Source organism: Nothobranchius furzeri, chromosome 17 (genome assembly GCF_043380555.1).
Source record: "Nothobranchius furzeri strain GRZ-AD chromosome 17, NfurGRZ-RIMD1, whole genome shotgun sequence".
Taxonomy (NCBI): Eukaryota; Metazoa; Chordata; class Actinopteri; order Cyprinodontiformes; family Nothobranchiidae; genus Nothobranchius; species Nothobranchius furzeri.
In genome coordinates, this window is record NC_091757.1 from 38,959,951 (window position 1) to 38,974,220 (window position 14,270).

The following is a 14,270-nucleotide window of genomic DNA, read 5'->3' on the forward strand; positions in this document are numbered from 1 at the left end:
CTTCTGTAACAGAAGGATACCCCTGATGGGTTTCTTCTGTTTTCAATGTTGTCAGAATTAAATGTTTCAGAAATTCAGTTTCAAACAAATAGAACCTGAACAAATAGAAAAAGCAGGTGAGACGGGCCTTCGTACCTTTTGGTAATAAAGCTCTACAGTGGAAAGAGTGATTGTCCCTGCCCACTTGGCCAGAACAGGAATGGTAGGCAATTTGCCCTGATGTGTGTGTGTGTGTGTGTGTGTGTGTGCGGCACAGCTCCAAGAGCCGCTCAAGTCACCGCGTCTCGTTATTGGCGCTATTTAAACCAATGTTGTAAAATTACTTCTGCTCAGCCCAGATGTGCTCACTTGTGCACCCGTGAGCCGTGGTTCCACTGGAACGCGTCTGACCTTTAACAGACGCACTCTGAACTTCAGATCTTCAGCTCGCTGTTAATAGCCTGAATGGGAATTATTTCTTGATTATTTTGTTACATCCACAATGTTCTGTGTGTGAGGTTTACAATGTCAGAACACCTGCATGAGACAGGGTGTTAATTATAATCTGCCAGAATGACTCACCACCTTCAGATTTCTCCAACACCGTTAAAAAAGATCAAATGCGGAACATATCGGCGTGCGCAGGCCAGAGTGCTGAAGCTCGGCGCATTGTTATTATGAGGCTAGGGCACATGCGGAGGACACGCGCGCAACAATATACTTGTTTTCAATTACATTTATTGTGCCAACTTACTTTTTCTTAGGCCCACCCACAAATGAGTTTCTGGCTACGCTAATGGTGACATATGACAGACTTCTCTGAGCTCCGCAGCCATTACACTTTTCACCTCGCGCACCCCCTAGCGGCAGCTCGTGCACCCCGAGGGGTACGCGTACCACACTTTGGGAATCCCTATCAGGGATTTTTATTAGTAAACCTGCTAATATGTTTCCCCTGCTAAATTCTCACCCCCTTACACTTATGTGTCAAAAAAGCAAATACTGCTGCTTTTCCTCTGCAGTCTAATCATGTCCAAACTCACTTCAATAATCTCCTCTGGAAAACATTTCGACCGTCTCTATAAAAATCCCTGCCTCTGCATCATTTCATCAGTAAAATGGAGTCAAATCCACATTCTGTCATCTGCTAAATAAGGAAATGTTGCAACAAATACATGATCCAACATCCACAATGAGGTACACAAGCATGGAGCTGCAGAGCCGAGGTCAGCACTTATTACCCAGAGACAATCAGCACTTGTCATTGTTTTTCATACTCAAAGAGCATAACGTGACTTCCACTAATCCACAAAGTAATTACCAAGAAGCTTTTCACAGGTGCCAAGGATCGCGGCTTACATTTTAAATAAAATATAAACAAGGGAAAAATATCAAACCCATTAATCTTTCATTAAGCTTGCCGGATAAAAAAGAATCACTTAAAGTATCATTCGCTACCATCACTGCAAGGGCAGAAGCCCCCCGCTAACATCAAAGGCTTCTCAGAGAAACAGAGCGGGAGCGAGTGAGTCAGTTAGCTGAATTTGGCTGAGAACCAGCTCCTTGTTGGCTTTTAATGTGAACACACTCATAATGGCAGCAGAGAAGGCACCAGCGCTCTTTAGTGGGCTTTGTGGCACACCAAACAATTCACTGTTGTTGTTCAAAGAACAGCTGATTCAGGCTGAATGTTGACAAAGGTGGAGGACTCGTCTTCAGCTGGGGCCCATCTTTGTGTCGCTCAGAGATCAGAGGCTTCTCATGGCCGAAGAATGGGAAGACTTCGTTTGAAACACACACACATATATACACAAACTTGTGGCGCAGCAGGAGGAGTGGCTGACATATTTGTCGGGCCTATGTAAAAGCACCCTCTGACTCATTTGTGTGTCTGGGTGGGGCATTTCCAAACTATTTAGCAACTCTTAAACGTAAGATGAGGCAGTGGTTTTCTATCGTACGTATTAAACTATCGGATGGTTTGACTTTGCAGATGTGGCTGCTGTGGTTAACGACAGCAAGGCCACAGACCACCTGACAGGAACACAATGCTGGCACCGACGTCCCGTCTTCTCAATAAGTCTCTCACAGTTGTTTAAATTCGCTTTATCATCCTGGCGGTGATGCCAAGTAGGTTAATAACATGCAGTGGATTAAGGTTGTAGCATTGGCAACGCCGCTAGACCGAAGAACGGGTTCAGCGGGGAGGAAAATAAAGCTATCACAATAAATGTTCCTAACAGGCCTGTGCTGCAGTGCTTCGCTTTCAGGATCCAGTGGCATGTTCGTTTCTGTCTCCGTGTACGCTACACAAAGCAGGTGATGTGCTTCACAGGCCCGCTACATTACATGACTTAGTCATGGCTCCCACTGAATTAAACACAGGGAAAGACTTTCTTTTTATCTTCTGCCAAAGAGCTAAATCTGACCACTGCAACCGACGCTCGCCCTCCCCTTTGATAGTGAAAGCATAGGAGCCTCACACGTATCAGCTCGGCCTCGTTTTTTAATGATTCTCCCGCAAACGTTGACAACAACAACAAAAGTAAAGCAAAGAGAGGATTCCCCCTGCAGAGCAAACACTCCACATTTACACGGGTGTTCTGTTTGCTGCACAGGTGAGCAGCTTCCTGGTGTAAATAACTGGACTGGACATGTGTTATCCGTAGCTGGATGCAGCGCCTCGGCTCAGAGAACACACCAAAATGTTTTTCTGGGTTTGAGCGACTCATCTTTGCTTGTGGGGCATTGTGATATTCTTGGACAAGTAGGGATGAAAGTCTAAGGTCCTGTGGCTAATGAGACACTGAGGCAGTGGGAATGATGGTTTTAATTACTGCCCAGGACTGGTCCACAGGGGGCGATTGCTGAAGAGCATGCTGAGTGTCCTGGGTTGGGAGTTCAGACTGATGCCAGTCATGCTGCGCCTGGCTGCCTTTGATGCTCACTTCCCTCTGCTTTATTCCCACATTGTGCTTATTAGATTCTTTGCTGCAGATGCTTCACTGCACCTTTGCTCAGAGCGACGCTTTGGACAAAGAAGGGCATGGTGACTGAGAGTTAAACTTTAAAGCCCCGGAAAGTTTCAGCGATGCATGACATAATCTGCTCTGGATTGCAAATCTGCATTGTGTCCATTCAACTGTGGATGTGTAGTAGAAAAAAACGCATCAAAAAACAACTACAACAATCTGTAAATGACACAGTAGAAGGTCAGATATGAGGCTAGAGGGGGTACTGTCTGTCTCTTCAGCTGCTGCATGATCTCTGTCGCTGTTCTCCTGCAGCTCAGCTGTGGACCAACCCTTGTTGACTTTTCAGAGATCACAGTGAGGCATCCTCATGTGTGTGTGTGTGTGTGGGGGGGGGGGGGGGGGGGGGGGCTCTGACTCCACTGTGGTCAGACACCCCCACACACACACCTTGACCTCATACCCCTTCAAAATAAAATAAACAGTGTGGCAGACACATTTTTTCCGATCATCTATAAACGTATGATTTTGTGAAGATTCCTTGGACAAAACTTCTCTTGCCTTCCACATTTAGGTGAGCTTTTCAGTGCTCTTTTTTATATATATTTATATATATTTTTTTGCATTTATTCAGCCTGTAAACACAAGCTCTGCACCTCAAGGCCATCAGCTAGTTGGTTTTGTTTTCAGCAGAGCAGGAAAGTTAAAGTTAAAGTCCCATTAGTCGTCACACACACTGATGTGTGTGCGAAATTTGTTCTCCGCATTTGACCCATCCCCTGGGGGAGCGGTGAGCTGCAGACACAGCCGCGCTCGGGAACCATTTGGTGGTTTAACCCCCCAATCCAACCCCCTTAATGCTGAGTGTCAAGCAGGGAGGCATTGGGTCCCATTTTTTCAAAGTCTTTGGTATGACCCGACCAGGAATCGAACCCTGATCTCCCAGTCTCAGGGCGGACACTCTACCACTAGGTCACTGAGCTGGTATGTTTGCAGAGCTGCATGGGAACCCACTGGAACTGTGTCCTCGGTGCTCGGATTGTCAGGAAGTGAAAGATAAGGGCTGAAGCATTTCTAAAAAGGAGGATTGATACTTTTACACCAACATGGTGGAAAAGGGAAACTCCTGATTTTATGCCATTGTGGGATTATTTGATGATATCTAGCTGTCAGAAGTGAACGTCTGACACATTTTCAGGCTTTTTTCAGGTGTTTCTAGAGTACAGATCCCCACATTCATGAAATACGTGTTAGTGCAAGTAAAATACTCAAATTTAATGTTTTAACATGAAAATCCAATGAAAAAAAAAAACAAAAATATTGGGAAAATCTTTTTTTGTTTTAGGTTTTTCACTAGGAATGGAAGGCAGATTGAACATAATATATATATTTTTTTTTACAGCACAATGGGCTCATTAAGCACGCTTCCACAGCAACCAAAGGATGTAATTTAAATTTTTATCTTCTTCCCTTTCTGTTTTTAACCCAGTAGCTGAAAGCAGCATGCTTATCCCTCACAGAGGACAACATTTCCTCTGCAGTGTTTGTCAAAGGAAGTGATCTCCACCTTCTGGTGCAGGATAGCCGTGATCCTTCTCCACCATCACTGGCAAAGTCAAGCTGCACAACAATAATGTCCCTATAATTGTAGCTCCAGCTCTGGCCTATATTCTATTGGAAACGGCGTGCGTGTTTGATGTAATGGCTGTGTTGTGTTTGTGGGGAACTCTCTGATGCCGAGCAGATTAGGTTCCACAAGAGATTAATCTAATTTTCGTAACCTGCTTACTGATACCGCGATGGAAGATCTTTATTTTTTGGAATTCCCTCTTGCTCTGGATTTGCAATCAGGGGTTCAAGCTTAATGGAGTCACTATGAATTAAGTAAAACGAACGCTTTGATCTAGTTTTGTTTTTAATGAATGAAGCAGGAAATTAGGTTGAAAACAAATGCCATGGATCCACACAGAGACGTGTTGGTGAGAAGTGTGTATTTTGGGGAATATGCAGCCAGTTTGATATACTAACTGTGTGCCATGTTTCCTTTCATCAGCTTTGGGCCGTAGTATCTCACAGAGCGTGATTAGCGTAAGCGTGGAATCCGTGCTGCTGGAGGCTGTGGGGCAAGCTTGAAGCCTGAAGCGCATTCATCAACGTCCCTGGCTGGGTGCACCTTTCTCAGCCTCACACCACTCAGCTTGCAGTCCTCTCACTGACACCATTTTCTTCTTTTTCTTTCATTTTTAATCTTTTTTTCCCAATAGTCTTTGTTGTTGTCTCCTTCTGTTAGAAATAGCTTTACTTTGAAGAAAACATTCTCCCTTTTCTATCAGAGCTTTAAAGGTGCAGCACCATTGTGGAGGTGGCACATTGTTCTGTGTGGAATAATGCTGAATGCTCTCTGCATGCACAAAAAATGTCACTGTACATTTTTGCTTCAAGCTTTTGCTCCTTATCTTCCTCCTTTTTTATGCAACAATCCGGCTTGATGACATTCATGTTCTGCTGTTTGCTTCATCTCTCCACAGTCTTCCTCCTGCAGGTAACAGTGACTAAAACAGATCCTCCCAGAACCGTCCCCCAGGTCTGAATTTATAATCACTCTTAGATCTCAGACATGAAAGACTTGCATGCATCCTCCTAAAATGCCCTCTGAGGTGGCAAGTTCTTTTTTAAATAACAGAATGTAGAGTTTGGCAAAAAATTGCAACTATTTGTGAAGCTTCTCTTGAAAGAATGGCATAAAATGCATTTCTGACTTTGTGAAATTATTTCATGATTAAACTGTTAAGTTAAATTCTCACAAAGTCTCCATAGGTTGGAACCCTTCATGTTTGCTCCAGATCTGATGACAGTGACTTTCATTTTGTTTCTCAGAGTTTAGCTCAAAATGGCATAAAGAAAGTCTTGAAAGTATATCATGTGACAAATAAGAGACCACTGCATCATTTATTAATTAATAACACTTTATTTTAACAGGAATCAGAGGTCATTTAACAATGAGAAGCATGTTCACTAGGTTTTTAAGAAACTCAGCAAAACTGCTGTATTTGGTCGAGGACACGTCCTGTGAACTGAAGTATTTACCTCCATCTAGTGGTCATAGTGGAGATTGCACCATATAACAGAAAAAAACGGGAAAAGGAAAATGTGCCCTACGTAAAATGAAATCACTGCGCCATGAAAAGTAGTACCAAAGATAAATCTTATTTATTTGTCAGGAAGTCAAATAAATAATATACATACAATTATTGTTTAAAGTATATACTTATAAAAGAAACATTTTTACCAAATAAAGTAAAATACTATCAAAGAAGGCTGATCAATTTGTGAAGGCGTAGGAATTTGTCAGTTGACTTTATTGAACAATAGCTCGGCGGTAACTACGTCGTTTGGTCTTTTTCTGCCGCCTGAAACTGGTGCTGGGAAGTTTCATCGATTAGAACGTGTAAATATCCAAAACATACGACTTTTCTGTTAAAGTGGAGTAAGGGATACCGTAAGTATATATTAAGTTACATCTTTTTTTGGGACTTACACGTGCTTTTGATAACATTTGAACGGCCAGCAAATGGTAGCCAATTTATCTAACATTTTTTGTTTTAAATTTGAATAAAGCGCGTGTTTTTTATTCTATTTATTTTTACTTTTCAGTTGAAAACCGTTGGAAAATGACTGGTCGGGCACGAGCAAGGTCACGTGGAAGAGTACGTGATCAGGAGACTGCAGTTCCAGGAGCGGTAAGTAAAGCTAATATGATACAGGTTATAAGCAGGCATTTAAAATGTTTGCAAGTTGATCCGCCATTTAACCGGAAAGGAAGGAGAAGAAGAAGTTTGCAAGTTGATTTCTCTAGTTGCTACACCACTCCTGACGGGGCAGGTTTAGATCGGTCTCATTGACATGTATACTGGACAATTCGTTTCCATAGGCTCCAATAAGTTTTTAAGGCAAAATGGGAGATGGCCACCACCGCCATTTTGACCGTGTCACAGATTCTGTTAAGCACAGACAATTCCAAAAAAAGGGAAGAGAGTTGCAGCTGAGGGTGGGGCTGTAAGGCTGGGATCAAATGACGACACCCATCGAACTGAAGCGATGTGGCTACAAGCTAACTCAAAGCTAACGCGGAGGTGGAAGCTAAGCTAACGGAGGTAGCAACCTAGCTGCAACCTAGTCCTAGCTGCAACCGTAGTTAACTGTGCACAACACCAGAGCTTCTGAGTCACAGATACGCCGGGCTGACCGCTGGGTAAAACCGGGTGGAACACAGAGGTCTCCCGAGAGCTCCACAAGCCGGCATCCGCGCAGCAGACTAGCGATCAGAGCTGCCGCTGGGAGTGGTTTCCATCCGAGAGCTCCACGATCAAAGATGCGGGAGGGGACCGTACCAATAGTCGGAATCCAGCTCCTCCCAACATGTTATATTTCAACCCATTTTCTAAAATGCAGCGGTATGTTAAATGCATTGGGTTTTACCCTATTACATTTAAGTTTCATGGTTAAACAGTACATGTTAAAATCTAAGCTCAGCTAGTGCAAAAGAGGCAGTGACCTAAAATACATAAATATAATTTTACTTACCGAAAAAAATGAAGTGGAGACTCATTGGACGCTCTATTAGTGCAATTAATACCACAGCAAGTCATTTTGTCCAACAATTGCACAAATAATATCCAAAAAGAATGCACAAACGCTACAACTAATGGTCTAAGTTGAGAGACTTAAAATCGCAGAACAGTTTTCAGGCGAGGCCGAAGCTCAGACTGAGCCTTTCCCCGTGGTCTGATGCTCATTAATTATTCAGAATTTTAGGCATTTAATATGCTTAAACAGAAGAGTGACAAAAAAATTCACCCCCTCAGAGTTGTCATGAGTGTAAACTAGATCTATTAAACCTAAAACATGTTTTGGAACCAGGCTGTAAACATGTTTATTTCTGCAGTGAAATTGGTATTTTTAACATGGGAGTCGATGAGGATTTGCTCCCTTCTGACACCAGCCTCCAGCGAATGAGGATGGAACTGCAATTTTTGCCACTTCCATGTTGGCTTAAATTTCAGACCCGAATTATGGGGTCTTGGATCAGTCTCTTAAGAGTGTGTCGGCGTCCAGGGGCAGGATGCTGTTGTAAGCATGTCTTAATGGCTAAAAATTGATAAAGTAGGGCTGCAGCTATCGAATATTTTTGTACCATACCATACCATACCATTTTATTTATAAAGCGCATTACAACCAGACAAGGCGCTGTACATTAAAAGATTACAGTTAATTAACACGTAATGAGTAATTGAGTACTCCATCAAATCTTATCGATTAATCGAGTACTCTAATAAATTAGTCTTTTGTGTTTGTAAACCATTATATCAAATAGCATGTTATAAAATATGAAAGACCTCTTAAAATGAGCAAGCCAGTTAAGTTTTATTCAAAATTAGTTTTCAAAACTTCAGCGCTTCAACTTTATTTCACAGTAAACCAATGCGAGCGGCTGCGGCCCAAACGGCACCTGAACCGCTCACGGCACATGCGCAAACATTTCTCGCTAGCTATTTCCCTATTAACACATGTCCGTTTTAATTTCTACACTTTTTTTTTCTCACACAATAACAAGGATTGCCGAGAAAGCATGTTTGCCATGGTCATGTCAAGCTATACTGATCACAAAACATTAATTTACTTTTGTTTTCCTCTGCCACTCTCATAAATACCCGTGTCCTCCTGCAGCAATCCCGAGGGACAACAGACATCAATAACAACACAATAAAAAGTCAAGATGTGTAAAAATGCTATTTTTAGCACATTTTAAGTCTGACGTATTGCTACCAGATGCACAGTGTGAGCTGAAACTGAGTGCTACAAATTAAAAAGTCGCACAGTGTACAGAGAATATATAGAAATACAGGCTAAAATGCATTATCTTGTAGAGGCTCTGAGTCAGCTTGCATAAGTGACATTTACATGTGGATGTCAGGTGTTGCAGCATCGAGGATGTGGTGTTGTGGTAGGCTAAATCCATTTTACAGTATTTACACTGGACGACATTTTCTGCCTTGGTCCCACACCTTTGACATCTTCTGTCTTTTTTGCGCTCTACCAGTGTCCACGTTGTTCGCCATGGCTTAAGAGAAAGTTAAGTTACATTCGCTACTCGTGTGTGCATTCAGTGCAGTGTGTATGTGCATCACTTATTTCGGTCCAGGTGAAACATGACCCCGGGCGATTGCAAAGCTATGAATTTATTAAGCATGAATTAAACGAAGCCTTGAGGCAGAGAATTTCACTCAAGGATTTTTTGTACTCAAATTATTCGAGGTACTCAAGGAATTGTTTCAGCCCTAATAACAAGCACTTACAGTTTGATTTAATTAAAGGTTTACGACCCTAGTCACAAATAAAGTACATTTTTCCCCATGTTTTTTAATCACTATAAATTTAATGCTTACAACTTAACCTGTTTTGTTTGCAATGCTTAGCCTACATCTTTATTAAATGTGTTTAGCTGTAACTTATAATTCTCTAACATGTACACAGGTTGAAATCAGTTCTGCAGAGAAATTCTCAAGATCAGTCTGCTTTGTTTACAAATGTAGTTAAATCTTACCTGCATTCTAAATAAATACCATAAGGTTAAACCCAAAATGAAGGAAGGATTTAGCCAAATAAAAAGCATGCTGGGTCATCCTTTTACAAGTAGAAGATTTTGTCCTCCAATGACTCAAGTGTATCGTAAATTAAAGTGAAGCCTGAGGGTTAAATAATGCTCCCAAACTTTTGAGCTACTTTGCCGACTCACCATGTTTTCTTTCTCCGATGATGAAGGCTGATCTGGATGGCTCCTACTGCGCATGCTGCTCAGCAGCAGAGGCGGGAAGCAGCTGCCAAATGTGCAGCAGCAGGCAAGACTAAAAAAAGTTTGTAAAATATAAAATGCGTCGACTATTAAATCAACTACTATGTTGACGTTGCCTTGGCGAGTCATGGCAGCCCTATTGCGTAATCAACCCGGCCAGGCTGGGCAGAGTGGAGAGGAGCAAACCCGATGCTAGAGCTGAAGTTGAAATCTTCATCCAGCTTTTTTTCATTCGCACTAGGGCTGGGTGATGTGGCCTACATTCAATATTACGATATATTGACTATTTCACCACAATAACGATAAATGGACTATAACGACTGGTATGCACAGAAACCAAAGTTGTCCACTAGATGGAGTTGTCACATTTATTACGTTGAGTCACATTTCTACGTGACTCAAGGTGGTAACTCCTTTTAAAGGGACATGAATGTTGCCAACATATACACATCTTTTCTTTGTCAAATTTATTGACACAGGGAACATTTTCGATAAGTCAGAAATATTGATAACAATAAATTTTCGATTAATTGCCCAGCCCTAATCCACCTTAGTGATGTGCGAGTCATGAACAAATAATTAAATACTCGAGAATCACTTAACTGACTAGTGAATAGGGTTGTCACGGTATGAAAATTTAACCTCACGGTTATTGTGACCAAAATTATCACGGTTTTCGGTATTATCGCGGTATTTTTTAAACGGTGTTGCATATGTTCAGAAAGCATTGATAGTCCTGCTCTACACAAACTGAAATAGTTCTGAAAAGGTTTAACAGTGTTTATTAAACCTAAGATAACACAAAGCCTTAGCAAAAGTGCAACTTTTCACAAGTAAAGGAACAAATAGCTTCTTTTTCTGGAACATGTTACAGTAGTCAGTGCATGTTTAATTTATACAAATCCAAACATTCAAAACATAAACAATATGTAAACAAATCAAAGAAACACCACTTGTTTTCTCATATACTTGTTTTCTTCATTATCAAAATGAAAATCTAAAACTCCAGTCCACACTTGACTTGAGCACTGTACAAGTAAACCTTAAAAAAATATGTATTTAAAATAAATAGCCACTTTAAACAAATTACTAAAATAACTACTACACTATGTAATCAAATCCAAATGTTCAAGTATAAATGGCATTGAATAAGTAAACAAATCAATGACAAGGAACTAATTGTATATTTCTCTTCATCATCAACAAATAAGATGCTTCATCCAGCAACAGGGTGTCCGACACGGTTTAAATGCTGGCAGAGGACGCTGCGGCTGCAGTATATAGTGACTCGTTGCATTCTCCCTCAACCAAAAGTCCTCACGTCATGCATTTGAGCTAAAATGCTAATGTTAACTTACCTTGCACTGGCTGTAGAGACGTGGGTGATGGTCACTCAGATGTGCCATTAGATTCAAAGTGTTGCTGCCTTTTGCAGACACTTGTTTCCTGCACGTTCTGCAAACGGGATAGCAGTCTTCTATTAACTGTCCCTCAGCATTTTTCAGAAATCCAAAATATGCCCATACTTCCGATTTAGTCTTCTTTGAGGGCTGATGGATGTCCTGGGCGCTGCCGTCTCCTCCTTCGGCCATTATTTCAGCTTCAAAGTTTTGGTGCCGTTGCAAACTAATTACTGCGGAGGTGCTCCGGCGTCCGGCGAAAATAGGATCGATTCTATTTTTGCCGAACGCCGGAACAGAGGGCGGCGCATGGCGCCGCACTGCCGGAGCACGGCCGCAGTAGTGGAATAGCTCTGATTGACTAGAACGGGACCGATTTTGCTCCGGTGTTCGTGTCGGAGCGGAGCGCAGCGGAACGGAGGTAGTGGAATTTGGGGGTTAAAATTGAGTTCGGAAGCGAGCGGCTGCGGAAGGCGGGGGCGGACCGGAGCGGAGCGGAGGTAGTGGAATTTGGTGCGTGTGCGCGCCGCGGGAACTTCAGCTGAAGCGACGGTGGCTGGCCGAAACCGCGGCCACGGTAAACCCACCGAGATAATTTAGTTTTTTAAAAACTGGACGGTTATTTTTATTGTTGTTCTAAAATAAAATGTTTTATTTTATTTTAATTACCTTAAAAGACTCAAAGTCTCTTTTTACACTTTATATTTATTTAATCAGGATCGTTGTCAAGTCGACGCCAGAAACAATGAAACACAACTTGAATATCAGATGAACAACAAGGCTTTATTCAACCAGCATTCATACAAGTTATCAATCATGAACAAAACATTTCTCTTACCGTTGCTTATGGGTGGAGAGCTGAACACCCCAGTTAGAAAACGTAATCCATGATAGGTAAAGAACTGAACACATGTAATCCATGAACCTCGTCAGGTAGAATCCTTCAAGCAGCTCTAACCCCCTGAGCTCTGCTCTGCTCCTTATACATTCCCTGATGTGCGTGCAAAGCTGCACACCTCCACCAGGATTACCTTGATTACATCCTCATGATCACATTATGTTCGGCTCTCCTTGATTACATCCTCATGATAAGTGTGATTGACAAACAGTAGTGATCAATAACTTGTATAAAGCAATTATACAACAGATGACAAGTTCATTTTTATTACATTCCACTCTTGAACTTTTCATCTAATTTATGTAACATCATGGATCCATCACCTTTTCCTCATCAAAACCAACGTCATTTATAACATACCTTGTAGTTCCACTTTAATTTTCATCGTAGTCTTTGCATTATTACCCAATTTATTTCTCTTCTTAATCGAATAACATACCAACAAATGATAAGATTACACAATGTTAGAATGCTGATTATAATTAATGCTGCAATCATAGGTGGAATTAGCACTTTATTAGCGGTACTCGACATGCCTGTAAATATATCCCACCAATGATGAGCGGAAGCCTGTTCAATCAATGTAGCAACATGTTTTATTTCCCCTTGTGCCACAAGAGTAGACACCATGAGCCTGGAAAGGTTGGACCTATGAGAGTCAATCAATTTTGCCACTTCAGTGGAACCATCCAATGCGCATTTGAATCGTTCCAGTGAGAGTGTCCAAGGGGAGTGTAAAACCTCCCATTGTATCTTAGTCAGCCGACTAGATACAGTGTAATTACTCAACCAATAGGTCACGTTATTCCATTCCCACATATGTATACCCTTGAGACAACCTGAAAAGGGAACTGAAGGTACCTGTGGGGAATTGGTCATTGTAGCCACGCATAAGGTGTTAGGACCCACCTGCCAAAACTGTTCCTCTGGGGGTGTGACCGTCCAATCACAGAGTACGACCCTTGAATCAGTGAAACATGGATTGCTATGTCCTTTTACCAATGGGCAGGCTAAACCCTTATCAGTCTCATCACAGTGTTTTACTTCATATGTTCGATTTGTTTTAACATCCCACCACTCTCCACTAACATGGAGATACCAAAACCCTTTAGTGGTTATCACCGGCAGTATCTGATATCTACACACAGTCATTACTGATGTCATATTATACTGATCCCAGTATCCAGTACACATAGATTTATTACAAATCGTCATTTCTGCATGTAGCTGTAGCCATAATGAACTACTGATGTTCCATAATGTTCGCCATGCATGATAGTTATTACTCATTACCTGTATTTGAAACCTATTTCTCTGTGTCTCAGCATGAATAGTCTGCAAGGAACAGACTGTCCAATTACCTATGTGTGACAAATTATGCAATGCATCATAAGTTTCATTCCAAAGCTTTAGATTCCATTTAAATACACTTTTCCACACATCACTTCCTTCTAACTGACTAGATACAGTCGAAGGCATCCATCTTGCAGTCTTGGTGACAGCTTGTGCGGTGTATTCTCCAGTGTTGGACAGCATAGTTCGTGTTACCTCATTGTCTGCTGTGTTAGCCAGACCATACAAAGTTCCAGTTCCTCCTAGCACGGTGTCATACCATGCTCGCCTCCTCCTGTTGCAAGGCGGAATAGGAGGGAATTTCACAGTCCATCGCACATATTCGGCTACCCTTATTTGTCCCATTTGTTGACAAGTGTGAACCAGGGGAGCTACAGCTGTCTGCGTAGCTCTAGCTGTGTCGGGCAGCACCCAGAATATGTACAAATAGGCGTGTCCTCCTGTGATTACAGTTCCATTCCTGATCCAGAAATCGTGATCAACCTTCATACTCCAATTTGTGCCATTTTGTATGCAAGTACCATTCCCCTGATGGTATGCACAGATACACGCTGCAGAATTAAAGGTTACTGTTGATCCTTGAACCAACACCCCCGGGCTGATCACCCTTCCTCGGAATTTAAGACATCCTCTGCACCGGTACATCTTACCGGTAGATGTTAGGTTTCCCAAGTAGCAAGCGTCATTTGCTCTGCATGTGAATGTGCCTTGAGTGCGGTTGGACATACTGCTAACCAATTCCAGATGGCCCATGACCCCTTCTTCCAACACTTGTCCTTCCGTGAGCCCCCAACAGAAATGTGCCCTCAGTGCGA

The 14,270-nt window shown here is 42.0% G+C and overlaps 1 protein-coding gene across 3 annotated transcripts in view; it reads left to right on the forward strand.

Annotated features, from left to right (window-relative positions):
- The window catches only part of LOC139063608 (oocyte zinc finger protein XlCOF6-like), a 173,689-nt gene that overhangs the window by 130,558 nt on the left and 28,861 nt on the right, over positions 1-14,270 (forward strand). The window contains exons 2-3 of one of the 3 annotated variants that reach the window (XM_070545981.1): positions 5,005-5,535; positions 6,606-6,691. In XM_070545981.1, the coding sequence (XP_070402082.1) occupies positions 6,623-6,691 (69 nt within the window). In that variant the 5' untranslated portion in view covers positions 5,005-5,535; positions 6,606-6,622. Of the gene's footprint in view, positions 1-5,004; positions 5,536-6,214; positions 6,451-6,605; positions 6,692-14,270 lie in introns of those variants that run through there. The other 2 variants (XM_070545980.1, XM_070545983.1) reach the window with 2 other exon arrangements.